Source organism: Populus euphratica, unplaced genomic scaffold (genome assembly GCF_000495115.2).
Source record: "Populus euphratica unplaced genomic scaffold, PopEup_1.0 scaffold2.1, whole genome shotgun sequence".
Taxonomy (NCBI): domain Eukaryota; kingdom Viridiplantae; phylum Streptophyta; class Magnoliopsida; order Malpighiales; family Salicaceae; genus Populus; species Populus euphratica.
In genome coordinates this window covers 7,548,989-7,564,077 of record NW_011499846.1, presented here as the reverse complement: position 1 = coordinate 7,564,077, position 15,089 = coordinate 7,548,989, and the positions used below count along the sequence as shown (strand labels likewise).

At 33.3% G+C, this 15,089-nt stretch overlaps 1 protein-coding gene and 1 non-coding gene across 2 annotated transcripts; both read right to left on the bottom strand.

Moving 5' to 3' along the window:
* Positions 1 to 5,610: 5,610 nt before the first annotated feature.
* PRL (Minichromosome maintenance (MCM2/3/5) family protein) lies at positions 5,611 to 12,965 on the bottom strand. The gene is made up of 15 exons (XM_011042948.1): positions 12,823 to 12,965; positions 12,679 to 12,746; positions 12,532 to 12,591; positions 12,236 to 12,459; positions 11,491 to 11,668; positions 11,082 to 11,204; positions 10,903 to 10,992; positions 10,352 to 10,494; positions 9,333 to 9,510; positions 8,904 to 9,095; positions 8,350 to 8,522; positions 7,882 to 8,085; positions 7,263 to 7,428; positions 6,780 to 7,001; positions 5,611 to 5,997 (listed from the first exon to the last, which is right to left on the bottom strand). Exons 1-15 carry the CDS (start codon positions 12,851 to 12,853, stop codon positions 5,893 to 5,895), a joined length of 2,157 nt encoding a protein of 718 aa, XP_011041250.1. The 5' UTR covers positions 12,854 to 12,965; the 3' UTR covers positions 5,611 to 5,892.
* A 96-nt stretch (positions 12,966 to 13,061) lies between these two features.
* TRNAH-GUG (transfer RNA histidine(anticodon GUG)) lies at positions 13,062 to 13,133 on the bottom strand. The gene has a single exon. It is a non-coding gene; the product is annotated as a tRNA-His (tRNA).
* Between the last annotated feature and the right edge of the window lie 1,956 nt (positions 13,134 to 15,089).

Here is a 15,089-nt window from a genome sequence, read left to right as displayed (position 1 = left end):
TTTTTCTTCTTTTATCATCATTTACACCTTCATGATATATGCCCATTCTAAGATAGATGGGCAGAGGAGAAAAGGGCCATAAAGGAGGTCATTGAGCAATATAGAGTTGACAAGTCTAAATTTTGCAAACTTAAAAAAAAAAAGTTGCTTAAGATGTTGAGATGGACTCTCTTTGGACAACATACTCCATATTACTAGGGTAGTTGGGGGCAAAGACCCGTGCCCTGGAAATGACTAAGCAACGGTTGGTTGAGGCCTTCAGCCGTATCAACCTCCTAGAAAGAAGGATGATTGAATTGGAGAACAAGGCAACTGAGCTTGGGGGGAAAGAGACACCCTAAGGGAAGAATTATGGATAGTCAAGGAGGAGGTTCAGAAATCTCGTGCGAGGATGGACAACCTAAAGAATTCTTCCAATATGTTTTGGTTAGAATATGGGGAGTCCATGTCTCTAACAGAGACAACAGGAAACAAACTCTTTTAAGCCATGTTAAATTTGTATTTCTTTAACTTGTCTAGAGGTATACAAGTTGACTTTAGTGAGAATTTTTCAAATGGCCAAGTCCTGAACTTTGCCGATGTCTTTCTCATTAGAGTTGCCTCAACCATGAATAGAGTCTATTAAGCCCAATAATCTAGTCTGTAGATGTGATTTCTTTAAATATTAATTGTAACATGTTGAATATTGGGATTGTTAAAGTCCTTTGATTATTGGGATTATTAAAGTCCTGACTTTGGTCATAAAGCATGAGTTTCTAATTGTTTGTATTTTTGGCAACTCAATGGGTGTGACGCCCATTATCAGAAAACACTTACCTATAATGCTTAGAAAAATATTTTGGATTTATTCTAAGATTAATATTGATGATGTTCACAAATAACTTAACATTGTCTAAAATTTATAGTCATAAAAATAAGAGGTTTTCTGGTGTTTAGGACAGTAGGTAATTTAAACGTTAAGTATTTGAATTTCTTCGTTTTCTAATGGACTCCAAATCTACTAGAATGGTCTTAAATACTTGCAACAAAAATAATCCCAATTAGAGGACTTTAAGATCCTTGATGATAAATTTAGTATCTTCAAAAATAAATTAGGGTAGTTTAGAGTGTTTTCAAAGTCTAAACCTTTTTTTCGTAAAGCTCTCATTGTAATTATAGCTTATAAAAGGAAGGCTTGCAGGGTCATTACCCCAATAACATTAAATGAAGGATAAATATTTCTTACCTTATAAAAATATGATAGTTCCATGAAAGACTTTGATACACCTAAAAAGGAGCAAAAAGACTATAGTTTAAGACGTCTATTATAATTATAAAAGATACTAGAGTTTTTCTGAGTTTTAACATGAAGAAGGTTGGTTATTATCTTGGGTTTGGCTTGTTAAACCCCAATGTCTTGGGCTTGGAATGCATGTTAGACCAAATACACTTGGACTTGGCAACTACCAAGTCCAAGTGTATTGGGTCCGGTATGTATGCAGGACCCACACTACTTTAAACTTGGCTGATTGCCAAGTCTAAAGTGTATTGGGTCCGGGACATAGCCCATTGCCAAGTCAAAGTGGATTGAATATGGCCCACTGCCAAGTCCATGTGTGTTAGGTCCAGCACGTGTGCAGAACCCACACTACCTTGGACTTGGCTTACTGTCAACTCCAAGTATCTTAAGTTTAGCAAACAGAGCCAATGCACTGCCAGACCCATACGTTTATAAAAAATAAATAACTTAATAAAAAAACTGCTCAAATCATGTTGTAACAGCTTTTTAAGATAGATCTGGCATTTAGCAGACCTATGAGCATATGGACTCAAATCATGTATGAGCGAAGATACGAGAAGTGACAACCCTCTCATGACCATCCTCATGGAGGGTAGTTCCGAACAGACAAACAAACAAAAAATAATAAAAATCGATCCATTAACCTGATAAATAATTCCTTCCACCCCATCTAACATGGAGCCGACATTTAACCTTTGTTAATAACTGCTTTTTTCTTTTCAAAAATTAGTCTTATAACCATAAAAAAAAATTTTAAAAAAAATCCTGGTTTAATCCACATGCTATTGTTGCAATATATATATGTATATATAAAAAAAAATTAGTCTTATAACCATGGAAATATTTTTTTAAAAAAATCTTAATTTAATCCACATGCTATTGTTGCAATACACACACACACACACATATACCAATTTAATTCACGTACTCTTTTACAAATGGCTTGATTCTATATTATCTTTAGTCAAGGCCCTACTTGTGTAGCACAAGCATCAGTTTCTAATGTTATGAGGCCATTATCCAAAATCAATTAGGAAATGAGGGCCTTGGTTGCTTATATGGCACCAAGAACATCTCTCTTATAGCGAGGTGCCTTTTAATATGAAATTTACTAGGATGGAGTTGATGAAGAGAACATGTAAGGATGTTATTAATTAGCACTCTCTTATTGTTTGGTCATTATGAATAAAAAAATAAAAAATAATATATAGTTAATGGAAAAGGTGGTAGAAGGTGGCTATTGAAAAATGAAAAAGCTTTAAAAACGGTAATAGAATAAAAGTTGTAGTAAAGTAGAAGTGATGGGTGGAACAATTCAAAATTAAAATGATAAAAATTAAATAATAATATTTAAAAGTTAGATATTGCAGCAAACTGCATGATTTATAGTGTCAATTCTCTTGAATAAAATTTAAAAACTCTAATTTTCAGTCTTCAGTGGCCTCATTAATTGTTTTTATCATGGTTTCGAAAGAGCAGCACGGGTTTTTCTGACATGGGATAATAGATGCTCTAGCTGGCAATATTCAACCTGCATTAATTAATGATTCTCAGCAGAATTAATTATTTTAGCTCCTATAGTTTATGATCATCCTAATAGTTTTTTTTTCTCTTATTTTTTTTCCAAATTCATGAGCTAGCGTAGGAGAATCAAATATTACAAGAAAGAAATCCTATTTTAAAGTTAATTATTTTCATCTTAGCAGTAGCCTTAATGCATTGCCAATAAACCCAACTTAAATATTGTAATGCATTTTGCAAGTACTAGTTGGATACAAAAAATACATTTTATTTTATTTTCATAAAAAATACTGTAAAATATTATAATAAAAATATTTTTTTAATATTAATATTTTTAAAATTTATTAATTATTATATTAATAATATCAATCATAATAAAAATCATAATATTTATAACATGAATAATACTATTTTTTATATGAATATTTAGAATTATAATAAAAATAATAATATTTATCACATAAGTAATTATATTAAGAATTTCAATGATGATTATAACACAAATAATGATATTTTTTATATCAATATTTTGAGTTATAATAAAAATAATAATATTTTTTATATGAATACTTTGAATCGTAAAAGAAATAATAATATTTATAACACATTATTATATTAAAAAAATCATCATAGATAGAGTTGTGCATGGAGGTGTTCAGGTTAACATAGATGGAGTTAGGCAGGGATGTGTCTAGAGTTAATATGGGGTAAAGCAGAAACACGTCTAGCCCCAACTTCATGCTTGGCAAGAACGCCTCCAAACCTAATATAGGGTTGGGCGGAGACACTCCAGGCTAAACATGGGGTGATGCAAGGATGAGTACAGACCTGACCTAACATGAATGTGGACGTGGTCGTGTCCAGACCTAATATGGAGTTGGGAATGGATGCATCCATGACTGACATGAAGTTGGGCAATGATACATCCAAACCCAAAGTAGGATTGGGCAGGGACATCTCCAAACTCAATTGCATGTTGGGTAGAAACGCCTCCAAACCTAATATGAGGTTAGGTATAAAGGTATTCATTGAATGAATTGAATGGGGGTTGGGCGGAGACACTCCAGGCTAAACACGGGGTGATGCAAGGATGAGTACAGACCTAACTTGAATATGGACGTGGTTGTGTTCAGACCCAACATGGAGTTGGGAATAGACACATCCATAACTGACATGAAGTTGGACAATGATACATCCAAACCCAAAGTAGGGTTGGGCGGGGATATCTCCAAACCCAATTGCATGTTGGGTAAAAACGCCTCCAAACCTATTATGAGGTTAGGCATAAAGACAATCATTGAATATATTGAATGGGGCGGAATAATAAATTTCCCACATCCTTTAGTCACTTTAGTTTCTTACTTAATTTGCTGTGTGTTTATATATAACAAAGAACATGCTTGAATTAACTTATAATTCTTATACATCAATTTAGATTGTCATGTCTCGGTAAGTCCACAACAAGCCTTTGTTGTTTTGATAAAAATTTAATTGACAGTTGACATGTTGTCCTAGTATTTTTTAAAAAAGAAATATGAACATCATGTAGCCCGGTATTTTTTAGGTTTAAAATTAAGGTTAGCAATTTTGTTTTATTTTGTTTGGAATAACCAAAATATTTCATATCAATTTAAAAAACAAAACAAAATAGAACAATTTTTTAACTAAATTTCAACTATAATGTTCCGATTTTATTCTACATATTCTGTTTCGGTCTTGAAAAGTCATTAAATCACCCAAGTATAAAAGGCTTTTTTTCATTACTATTTTTAATAACAATAATATTAATAATAATAATATTGCAAATTATTATTATTATTTTCATTAACAATGATATTAATTTTTTAAAATTAAATTTATCATTAATATATATGATTTATATTCATGTTGTTGTTTTTTAGATTTATACTTTGTAAGAATTTAAGCAAAATAATAAGTGTTTTAGATTTTATTAGACTTGATAACATTAACCTAACTTTATATTTAAAATATTTATATTAAAACATTTTATTTTCATAATATTTTGATATTTTATTTAAGTTGAATTACTTCAAGTTAAAAATCTATTTAATTTTGATTATTTAAAAATATTTAAAATTTTAAAATTATGTTTGTTTGATATTATTTTTATATTGTATAATTTATAATTAATTCATCTTAAATGTAAATTATATATATATATAACTCCCAAAGAGCACTCTAAAACTAAAACATTTCATTCCAATTAAAAAATAAAATATTTACTAAAACAGAATTTACAACCTTCTTATTCAATAGCCGGAAAAACAGAGTCTGCTTTTTTTGCTGGTATAAAATCTCTTAAAAAAAAATTCAAGACTAGGAATTTAATTCAAACAAAATGAAGCAAGAAATGACAAACTTCTCGAAGTCAATTGAAAGTTAATAAATCCAGACGACTATTTTCACGAAGAAAAACCATCATAGTAATTTGCAGCAAACCACACGAGATAACAAAGGAACGGCGGTGTCAGCACGCATTTGGTTTTATATGTTCACTTCTAAAAAGGTTGTTTTGCAACTTTCAATATAAAAAAATATTAAATTAATATTTTTTAGAATTTTTGATGATTTTTATAATAAAAAACTGATTTTTTAAAATAAATAATGCTTTTAAAAAATATTATACGCCCGTAATAACAATATGCAAATGTATTATCCGTGAAGAGAAATAACTGACATCGATGTAACAATCACAGGAACCTTGCCAAAGAGCTAAGCTTGGATGAATTGGTTCTCTTATATGCATTTATCCAGAAAAAGATCACGGTTCATCAAAACGAAGAAATCAATAATCGTTTTAAATCTCCAATCCATACACTTACTAAGCAAATCTACGAAAAAATGAGCACAGCACATTGAGACGCATGTAAAACAATTTGAGATCCTACAGTCAAGTTAGAAACAGAATTGTTCAGATACACTATCCATCTTAGACCTTTCAAACTCTGATGTTGAAAACCAGAGTCTACAACACTAAAAACAGCCTTCACAATCCAGCTAAATTTGGAAGTTGGCTCAATAACAAGCTCAGCAAGATATGACTACAACACAATAATTAAGAGCAACCCACATCAGGCATCGATGAATCGAATATCAAAGGTGTGGGGATGTATCTGCCAGACATTCAAGGATGCATATTCCTCTAAACATTCTTTCAACTGCGCTTCACTGTATCCCTGTTCACAAGCAAGCAATCCGATTTATTTGGACTTCTAGAAACAAAATGTAAATTTTGGTAGGTTAGTAGAAGAATCAACTTGGCTCAGGTTGGAAGTCAACCCAACATAGCCAATAAAAAGAATATCCCAAGTCCTGGTGCCAAACTGGGGCTCAAACAACATGTTCTTGATCTGTGATAACTGCTTTTGCAAAGTTTGATCTTGTTGTGCATTTGAAGTCTTTCCCAGAAAATTTCAAATACTGAAGGATTTACACTGACAATATAATCCAATTATTCAAAATGGGGTTGCACTTAGTGGTCACGATCCCTTGATAGAACTATACATTGTAGACAAAAAAGAAAACAATGCGCAGGAATTGAGACATGAATAAACCCAATATTTCCACGTCAGACACTGGAGAGCACATCATGTTATAGACTGTAGTTTCAGAAAAAGCTAATCTCTGGGTAAAATGAAGCTGGAAAGCATCTTTTAGATGGAATTGCATTCCAGAGTTGAAGTTCGAAAACTTCAATTGGCCCTTTAATTTCCGAAATCAAATGCAAAGCAGGTGACATGAATTCGCACAAAGAGTTCCATCAAATAAGCTAAAGGATTCCAAAAGGAACTGCCTGCTGATGATGTTGGGAAGGTTCGTACCAGGCAGGATTAGCAGCAGCAAGAACAGCAGTTTTTAATTTCAATCAATACTGGGATGACATGTCGTTTTGCATGTCCCTGTTTTCCTAGAAGCGCTAGATATTAACAATTAAATTCAATCAATAAAATCAACAAACCTTTCTAGAAATCCAGTTGAGTGCATGGGCATAGCTCACATCCATTTTATTGGCTCTTGCAGCTTCATCCCGCAAGATTGAATATATGTCAGAGATGGCATCCAGACCAGATCTCTGACGATCATCAGAATATAAAGAGAATTTTGACATCTGCATTAACCTCAGTGCCTCATCCACATCACTCTGAGCCACAGTTTCAGAAAATCTAAGTCTTGCTAAGGCCTGTAACCAAATGAAATCAACTTCAAGTGGGTTGATACAACTCAAAAATCAAGATAAATTTGACATGTCAACTGATTTATCCTATGGATGAGATCAGGTGTCTTTGGTCTAACTATCAGCAGCTTAAAATCAGCTTTCAACAATACAGCTGAGCAATTTTCAACCTGGACTTCCTAACCTGATAGTGTCCCATACCCCATTTTGATGCCCTAGAACAGCCATCTCTTAATGATTGGAGAACAAATGAAAAACAGGACTTACAGCTGATATGCGGAGTATGCTAAGCAGAGTTCGGACAGTCGTGTAGGAATGAGGAGTATTCGATTTAGCTTCTTCTTGCCGCATGCCTGAGTATGCAGTAGCAATGTATTCCTCCAGTTCCTTAGGCACATAAGGGGACAATCTTCTTGCAGTAGAAATATATGCCCTATGAAACATTGAAAGACAAAGCAATCAATTTTTAAGGCATTTAAATGCTGGTCACCCAGAAACCAGAGTCAATTTTACTGCAGTCAGTGTTTTTATTCTAAATACCTTCCAACATTTGGAATGAAGCAAAAATCAATTTTTTAAACTTAAAAGATCTTTTTCAAATGCCAAGGCCTCCCTTAATCACCATGAAAAAAAAAAGAGATTAAAGGAATTTAAAGAAACCAATAAACACATGTAAATATATGAAGAGCGGTAATCAAAGGAGCATGTCTACACCAGACAAAGAACTTATATGTTTGAGCAACTTCAATATTGGGAGTGAGTTACAGAGCAATTTAAGGATCCATGGTGAGAAAATATAAGCTACTCAATCACCTGGAAAATTGTGAAGTGAGTCATCCATAAAACTTGGTACTGTCAATTAAAATTAATTATGAGAGATATATACCGGAGAATAGATGGTTCAAGTGGAGTGAAACCAAGAGCAGGAGATTCTTTATTCTGGTGCACGTAAACGACGTGCCTAGCCATTTCAAGGTCGCTGTCCATATCTGCTCGATCAAGGATCAACCACAGAAGATCAAATCGTGATAGGAGAGCAGGAGGTAGATTGATATTTTCAGCTGGAGTTCTCCGTAGATCATATCTTCCCCTTCAACACAAATAACAGGACCACCAAACAAATTTAGACTAGTTTTGTGCATTGTAGCCAGGGCATTTGTACTGTTTAAAGCAAGAAATTTATATTAGCTTATTTGTGCACAATAACTAAGAGGTCTTGTTTTGTTCTGTTTAAAGAAGGGAAAAAAAGGAAAACCTGCCATGTATTTAGAGCAACATATTTAGGTAAAAGTAATGGAAATGATATGGAATCCAGCAAGTGAAACAACTTTGAGGATGTTAGGAAGGTTCGTACCAGGCAGGATTAGCAGCAGCAAGAACAGCAGTTCTCGCATTGAGTGATGTTGTAATCCCAGCCTTGGCAATGCTGACAGTTTGCTGCTCCATAACTTCATGAATTGCTGTACGATCTGATTCATCCATCTTGTCAAACTCGTCAATAGCACATATACCCATATCAGCCAGAACCTGAAAAATATAAATGCTTTTATTTGAACCAAAGACATCTTTACAACAAGTAGATTTAAGAGCTGAAGATTGTGCTAACGTAATTAGATCAATATCAGATGAACCATTAAAATTAGCTAGCTAAAAGTTAGTAGGTCAAAAGACTAAAAAATGAACTGTAACATAGTTAGATGAAGCCATTAAAATTAGCTAGCTAAAAGTCAGTAGATCAAAAGACTAAAAGATGAACTACAACCAAGCCAATGTAAGCTCAGTGATTTGTAATTTATGCATGCATTGCATTAGGTAGTAATGATCTTTCCAAATCCATCTCTTCACATGTAGATAGCCAGTCAGTGTCCTTTTTGAAAAAGTTAAATTTTACACAAGTTCAAAACTCACCAATGCTCCTCCTTCCAGGACCATCTCATTTGTAACTGGATCTTTCTGAACAGCAGCAGTTAGACCAACTCCACTGCTCCCTTTGCCAGTTGTGTACACTCCCCTGGGTGCTACATTTATTATATGCTTCAGAAGCTGACTTTTGGCAACACCAGGATCACCCATCAAGCATAAATGTAAATCTCCTCTAATCTGCAATTCATTGAGCTCCTATAACTCTTAAGCTATCACAGAAAGCAAACAGTATAGAAAACACTGAATGGTCTTCTTGTATTTACAAAAATGTTCTACTCATCACTTATACATAGAGGATAGAAATGATATATAACAAGCAAAGTAGTCTATGTAATGTTATAACTATCCATAATGATTGGCAGAATACATCAGATAACAAACACGATGTGATCTCAAAGAAATGCATGCATTTACCTTCATCCCATCCTTTAACTTTCGATGAGGAGCACCCACGAGAAGAAGAAGTAAAGCCTTTTTAATATCTTCATGTCCATATATTTCAGGTGCCAATGATTGTGCCAACTTATTGTAGATATCTCCATCCTCAGCCAGAGATGCAATCTGCTTTTCCTCGTCTCCTCTGAGTTCATACCTGCAGTACAGAACAATTGGATCACAAATTGAACTCTCCTTAGATCTCATTCACAGGTGAAACAATAAAAAGCCTTGCCAGTGTGGGCTCATCCGAGATGGATAAATCTCTTCAAATACTATCAATAAGGTGAAAACTCACTCCACAAAACCTTTTAGATTCTAAACACCATTTATCTGCCCAAGGTTTACCATAATTGCATATTTGAATTGTTAGCACATGGATTTATATGGACAAACTGAACTTATTTTTATCTAGACCACAAAGATAAGTAAGAAAAAAACAAGAGAAAGAAACTTATCAATTATCATAAAGTAGATTGTGACGTGATTATTTGATCTTTTTATCCAATTCAAATTGTCAAGTTCCTAATAAATAAATGCAAATAGAATGACAAGTTTGAAGAATTATACATTAATATAGGAAAAATCCCCAAGAAACCGAAGCTTCCCTCACTGGCAAAGAAAGCAAATTTAAAGGAGAACAATAGAAAAAACACGATGCTTTTCCCCCACTTTATCATAGAGAAAAAGTTAAAGACTCCTTTTGCATCTTCTATTTTCCCCCATCTCTTTTTTTACAAGTTTCGTTCTTCTTATGGATAAACATTCTATCAGCCAGAAAGGTGACAAAGAAATCTAAACCATCTACCACTAGAAAAGTAAACTCCATGGAATAAAGGTGTCAACTCACCAAATAAGCTACTGTTCAAGGTTCAGTAAGTTATGGGGAAACTAGAGAGAAGTTAGCTTCATGTTGATAAAACTCAGTAAGCAAGAGTACTTCACTTGATTCAAATAATTACAAGTGCTTTGTGATAAAGAACAGAAAAATGGCCTACTCTTCATATTTTTTCTTGAAATGAGTAACAGACATGGCCTCCAAAAATGTGTCAGCAACCAAGCCAGCACGCATTGCTCTGAAACCAGTGTAAGGAATTGGAAGGAAGATCCCTGATAATTCAACGACATCACCTGGTGCTACCTGGAAATTTTAAAACCAGGTAAGTAAAAGCTAAATCTGCCAATAGCATGTAAGACATTCAAACTACGATAAAGCAAATGATGAACCTGTTTGCATGTTGCAATTAAAAGGACCAAACAAATATCACTTGCTTTAAGGACGCATACAAGAAGCAATTTCACATTAAATTTACTCGCTACAAATTCTCTCTATTTTATAGGCAGTTCACAATAAGAGCAGCTAAAAGGTTAAGCAAGATTTCTCCAGAAAGTGTAATCACAACACCAAAAAACTTTGCTACCGTCAACTAGAGATGGGGACGTAAAATATGAAACTGATGACCAGGAGTATAAAACTACTGAGAGTGCTTTTCTCTTGTACTAAAGATACCGATACTGTTCCCTCGATGAAATTCTTGAAATTACCAACCTTTCTTGTGAGTTCTCCTCTGAAATGAACAGTCATCGATCGTGGAATGTGGCCTTTTGGAACATGTTCTGCTAGCTCTTGAATTTTGGCCTGTAGACAATCATCTTCATGTTACAACCAAGCAGAAAGGTTGGTTAGCCATTAATACATTGTTTATGACTGAAAATTAAAATAGTTACCTCCTGAAACTTCAGAAACTTTGATGCTCTGAGTTGAAGAATGAGGTTCCCCTTTGTGTTGTTTGTTTTGCAGCGCTTAGTTGGGCACTCAAACAAAGGCATGAAGACTCGAGCAGTTACTTCCTGTTCAATGCACAAGAGGATAGATGAATCAATGGAACAGAAGAAATGAAGGCAGCAAAAGAAATTTCAAGAACATAATATTATCAAATGAAATAAATAATAAAACAAATCAGAAAACACTACGATCAACAAATTTCTTATCAATCAAATTAAACAAGATGTTCATTTCCAATAAGCTAAGAAGGTAACGGTGAAAAAGGAACACTTTAAAAGCAAAGAAAGTGTCATTTACACAACATAAGACATAGTTGATGAATCAGACAAGACAGCTTTGCTTGTTAATTACCTGGTAAATTTCAAAACCACATTCTTCACATGTATACACAGCTACTTGCATCAGTGGTTTAACATCTGAACAACGCGTCACAATACCAGATATCTTCACAAGCTGGCCAATATTTGAAGCCTTGACCTCTCTAATGGTAAATGGCCGCCCTTTTGAAGGTGCTCTAATATATACTTCACTGAAAGAAGAAAAAATACACATAAAGAGACTGACAGCACAATACACCTAGAACTAGAAAACATGAGATGCATAAGCAAGCCCTTCACTAAACACGAGAAACCATTCATTCTATTATAGACGCCAAAAATTGATGTGGGAATGGTTTTCAGACTAGACCATCCTGCAAAATTTGTCTACCCTGATCAGTCAAAGAATGCTAAACTAAACACTATTAACAACGCAATCGGCATTCAGCCAATTTAGGCCAAGAAGCGAGTTTACAAATTGAGACTCGGCGGAGTTGTCTAAAATTATGATTCATCAAAATCAGTAATCCTAAATTATTCAGAATCTCATTACTTGCTAATAATAATAATAATAATAATAATAATAAATGATTCTGGGCTAACAAACAGAAGCGGCCCAGCACTTATCAATGTAGGAAACAAAGATATGCTTCTCAAATCAGAGACAAATCCAGAAATTAGCTGCGAATTCAAACCCAACCAAAAGAAATATCAAAGACAACACCAGAAAAAAAGAACAAATTCAACAACCATAAAGGAAATGTCAGGGTCATGCTTACAAGTAACGCTTGATCTCTGAAGGCATCTTCTGATTCACATCAGAACCTTCAACATTCTCAGTTGCATCCTCGGACCTCTGTGTCATTAAAATATCATGGTCATCATCCGGAAATGCCTCAGTCGGCTTTGGCAACACTTCGTCGATAGCATCAGCAAAAATCCCAACATATCGACGTGTGTTCTCAGTAACACGTCTAAGGAATTCCTCATCCAAGTCCTTATACTGTGAAAAAAAAATAGAAAAGAAAATTAGGGCTTATAAAATCTCAACCAAATAATTATAATAACAATTTACATTAATGAGGTCTTCGAGATCGATCTGGACAGCGCGGAACTTGTGATTTGCAACATCTTGCTGAAACAAAAGAGAGATCAGGGTTAACTCGATGATAATTTATATATAGTTAGAAAAATGGAGGGAGAGGGAATAGGGAAAACTCACAAGGATGTTCATGTATTTAGATTCGCCATTAGCGTCGGCGAAATTTGAAAGGAAATCCTTGGCGAGATCTGAAAGGACCGAAATGAACATTACATAAACAATAGAAGAAGGAGAAGAAGAATGGAGAGAGGGAGATTTTTTTACTTCTCTCTTCTTCGAAGCGGACGGGTTTCATGGTTCTACGGCAGAGAAGGCACGGAAATGAGACAGGCCGACAGAGAGGGCAGCGGCAGTGGTAGAGATTTGAGTAGATGGGAGGGAAAGAGGGGTTTGGCGGCAAATAATGAGAGGTAAGGGAGGCTTTTGGCGGGAAAATGTGGTGTTATTATGGTACCGTTGTGGGGACCCGCTTAATGGGGAAAAAAATATAGTAAAGGCTAAAATGTGGCTGCTGGGATTCGAGCCCAGGTCTCTACGGCCACAACGTAGAATTCTTACCACTAAACTACAGCCACTTTCCTCGAGGGGGTTAATTAATTTTAGTTTAATTCAGTACAGGTCATGCGCTGTCAATTGGTCCAGGCTGTGTCGTTGGCTTGCTGTTGGACCCACCTTATACAGCAAACAACGCTGCAGCATACGATACGACAATGTAACATTTTTTTTTTTTTAAGTCTATCTTGGAAATCTTATTTTAGCTCTTAAGATATTTTTATTTACTATTCTTTTATCATTTTAATGTAGAGATTGATCGAAAAGGTATCATCATGTTGTATTTTTTTAAGATTTTATTTTAATTTTAGTAACGTTGATGTTGAAAAAATAAATTAGATAATAGAAATGCATAAATAAAGCATGATTGCTGTAATAAATGTATATGATACCGTAATGCGTGAGCATGTCTAACTTGCTAAAAAAACAAAAGACATATGAGTATTTATGAAAATATATTCTAGTATTGAAGCCAACAAATAATATATGAGTGACAAAAAGGTTTACATAGGGTATTTGCTTTTGGAGAGTGAATTGATGTTGGGTTAGTTTTGTATTTTAAATTATTTTTTATTTGAGAAAAAATATTAGATTAGTTATTTTTAAATTTTTTTCAATGATTTTAATATATTGATATTAAAAATTAAAAAATATATAATTTTTATATATTTTCAATTAAAAATATTTTAAAACATATACCATACATCATATTATCAAACAAACATTAGTGCTAGCAGATTACCTATGTTTTGGATAATTTTGAAAGGAAGAAGAGGGTTTCTTGCAAGTTTTAACAAATAAAAATCTAATTTATCTATTAAGCTCTCCGTGAACAATAATAGCATGACCTCCCTCACATGTACCTCAAATCAAGCATCATGCAATTTTAAAGCTTTTCAAATGATGAAATGGACATGAGTGTTTATTTCTATCATGATCATGTTTATATCCTAGATTTTATTAGCTTTGCAATAACTTATTAATAAATAAAAAATAAAAAGATTAGGGAATAAATAAAAAATAAAAAGATTAGGGAAAAAATAAGTTGAGTGTTTTATCAAAATCATAGATTTTAGCATGACATTCGCTACAAGAGTTACGTGTAACTTTGATTAACCACTTTTTCAATGATCCTTTAGCTTCCATTACAATCCTTCATTCATACATTTTATGTTTACATACTTATTAGCATTAGTTATTTTACCGGTTCTAATATCCCGTGATGCAACATCATCTATATAGAAATAATATATTTTTTTATACCAGATTTGCACCATTTTAGTTATTGCATCCAAATTGCCAATGTCATTACCTTTATTATCATGCCTGTTATTCGCATATTTATTTTTTTTAGATTGTGCATATGCAACCAAGTTTTCTCTGTTATGTCTATATAAAATTTGATAATTCAAATCCAAAAACTTAATCAGCCTTTTTTATTGAATTGTTGTGTGGATTTTTTAAACCAATAAATATTTAAAACACTCATGATTAGTTTAGATTACAGATTATTCTTGTTTGAAATAGTGTCTCTATTTATACACTCCTGTTAAAATTGTTGGACATTTCTTTTCATAGATGGATAGTCCTAAGTGTCTTATTCTCAAAGCCTTATTGAAAAATGTTAGGGGTCTTATCCTGTTAAAATTTGATAATTCAAATCCAAAAACTTAATCAGCCTTTTTTATTGAATTGTTGTGTGGATTTTTTAAACCAATAAATATTTAAAACACTCATGATTAGTTTAGATTACAGATTATTCTTGTTTGAAATAGTGTCTCTATTTATACACTCCTGTTAAAATTGTTGGACATTTCTTTTCATAGATGGATAGTCCTAAGTGTCTTATTCTCAAAGCCTTATTGAAAAATGTTAGGGGTCTTATCCTGTTAAAATTTGATAATTCAAATCCAAAAACTTAATCAGCCTTTTTTATTGAATTGTTGTGTGGATTTTTTAAACCAATAAATATTTAAAAC

What these genes read in the sequence shown, in the direction of transcription:
- PRL (XM_011042948.1), bottom strand. Translation starts at nt 12,853, where the DNA reads ATGAAACCCGTCCGCTTCGAAGAAGAGAGAA. An exon ending in TCCTGGAAGGAGGAGCATTG is followed by an intron (nt 8,523 to 8,903) that starts GTGAGTTTTGAA and finishes TATATTTTTCAG; the next exon opens with GTTCTGGCTGATATGGGTAT. An exon ending in CTTGAACCATCTATTCTCCG is followed by an intron (nt 7,429 to 7,881) that starts GTATATATCTCT and finishes AATGTTTCATAG; the next exon opens with GGCATATATTTCTACTGCAA.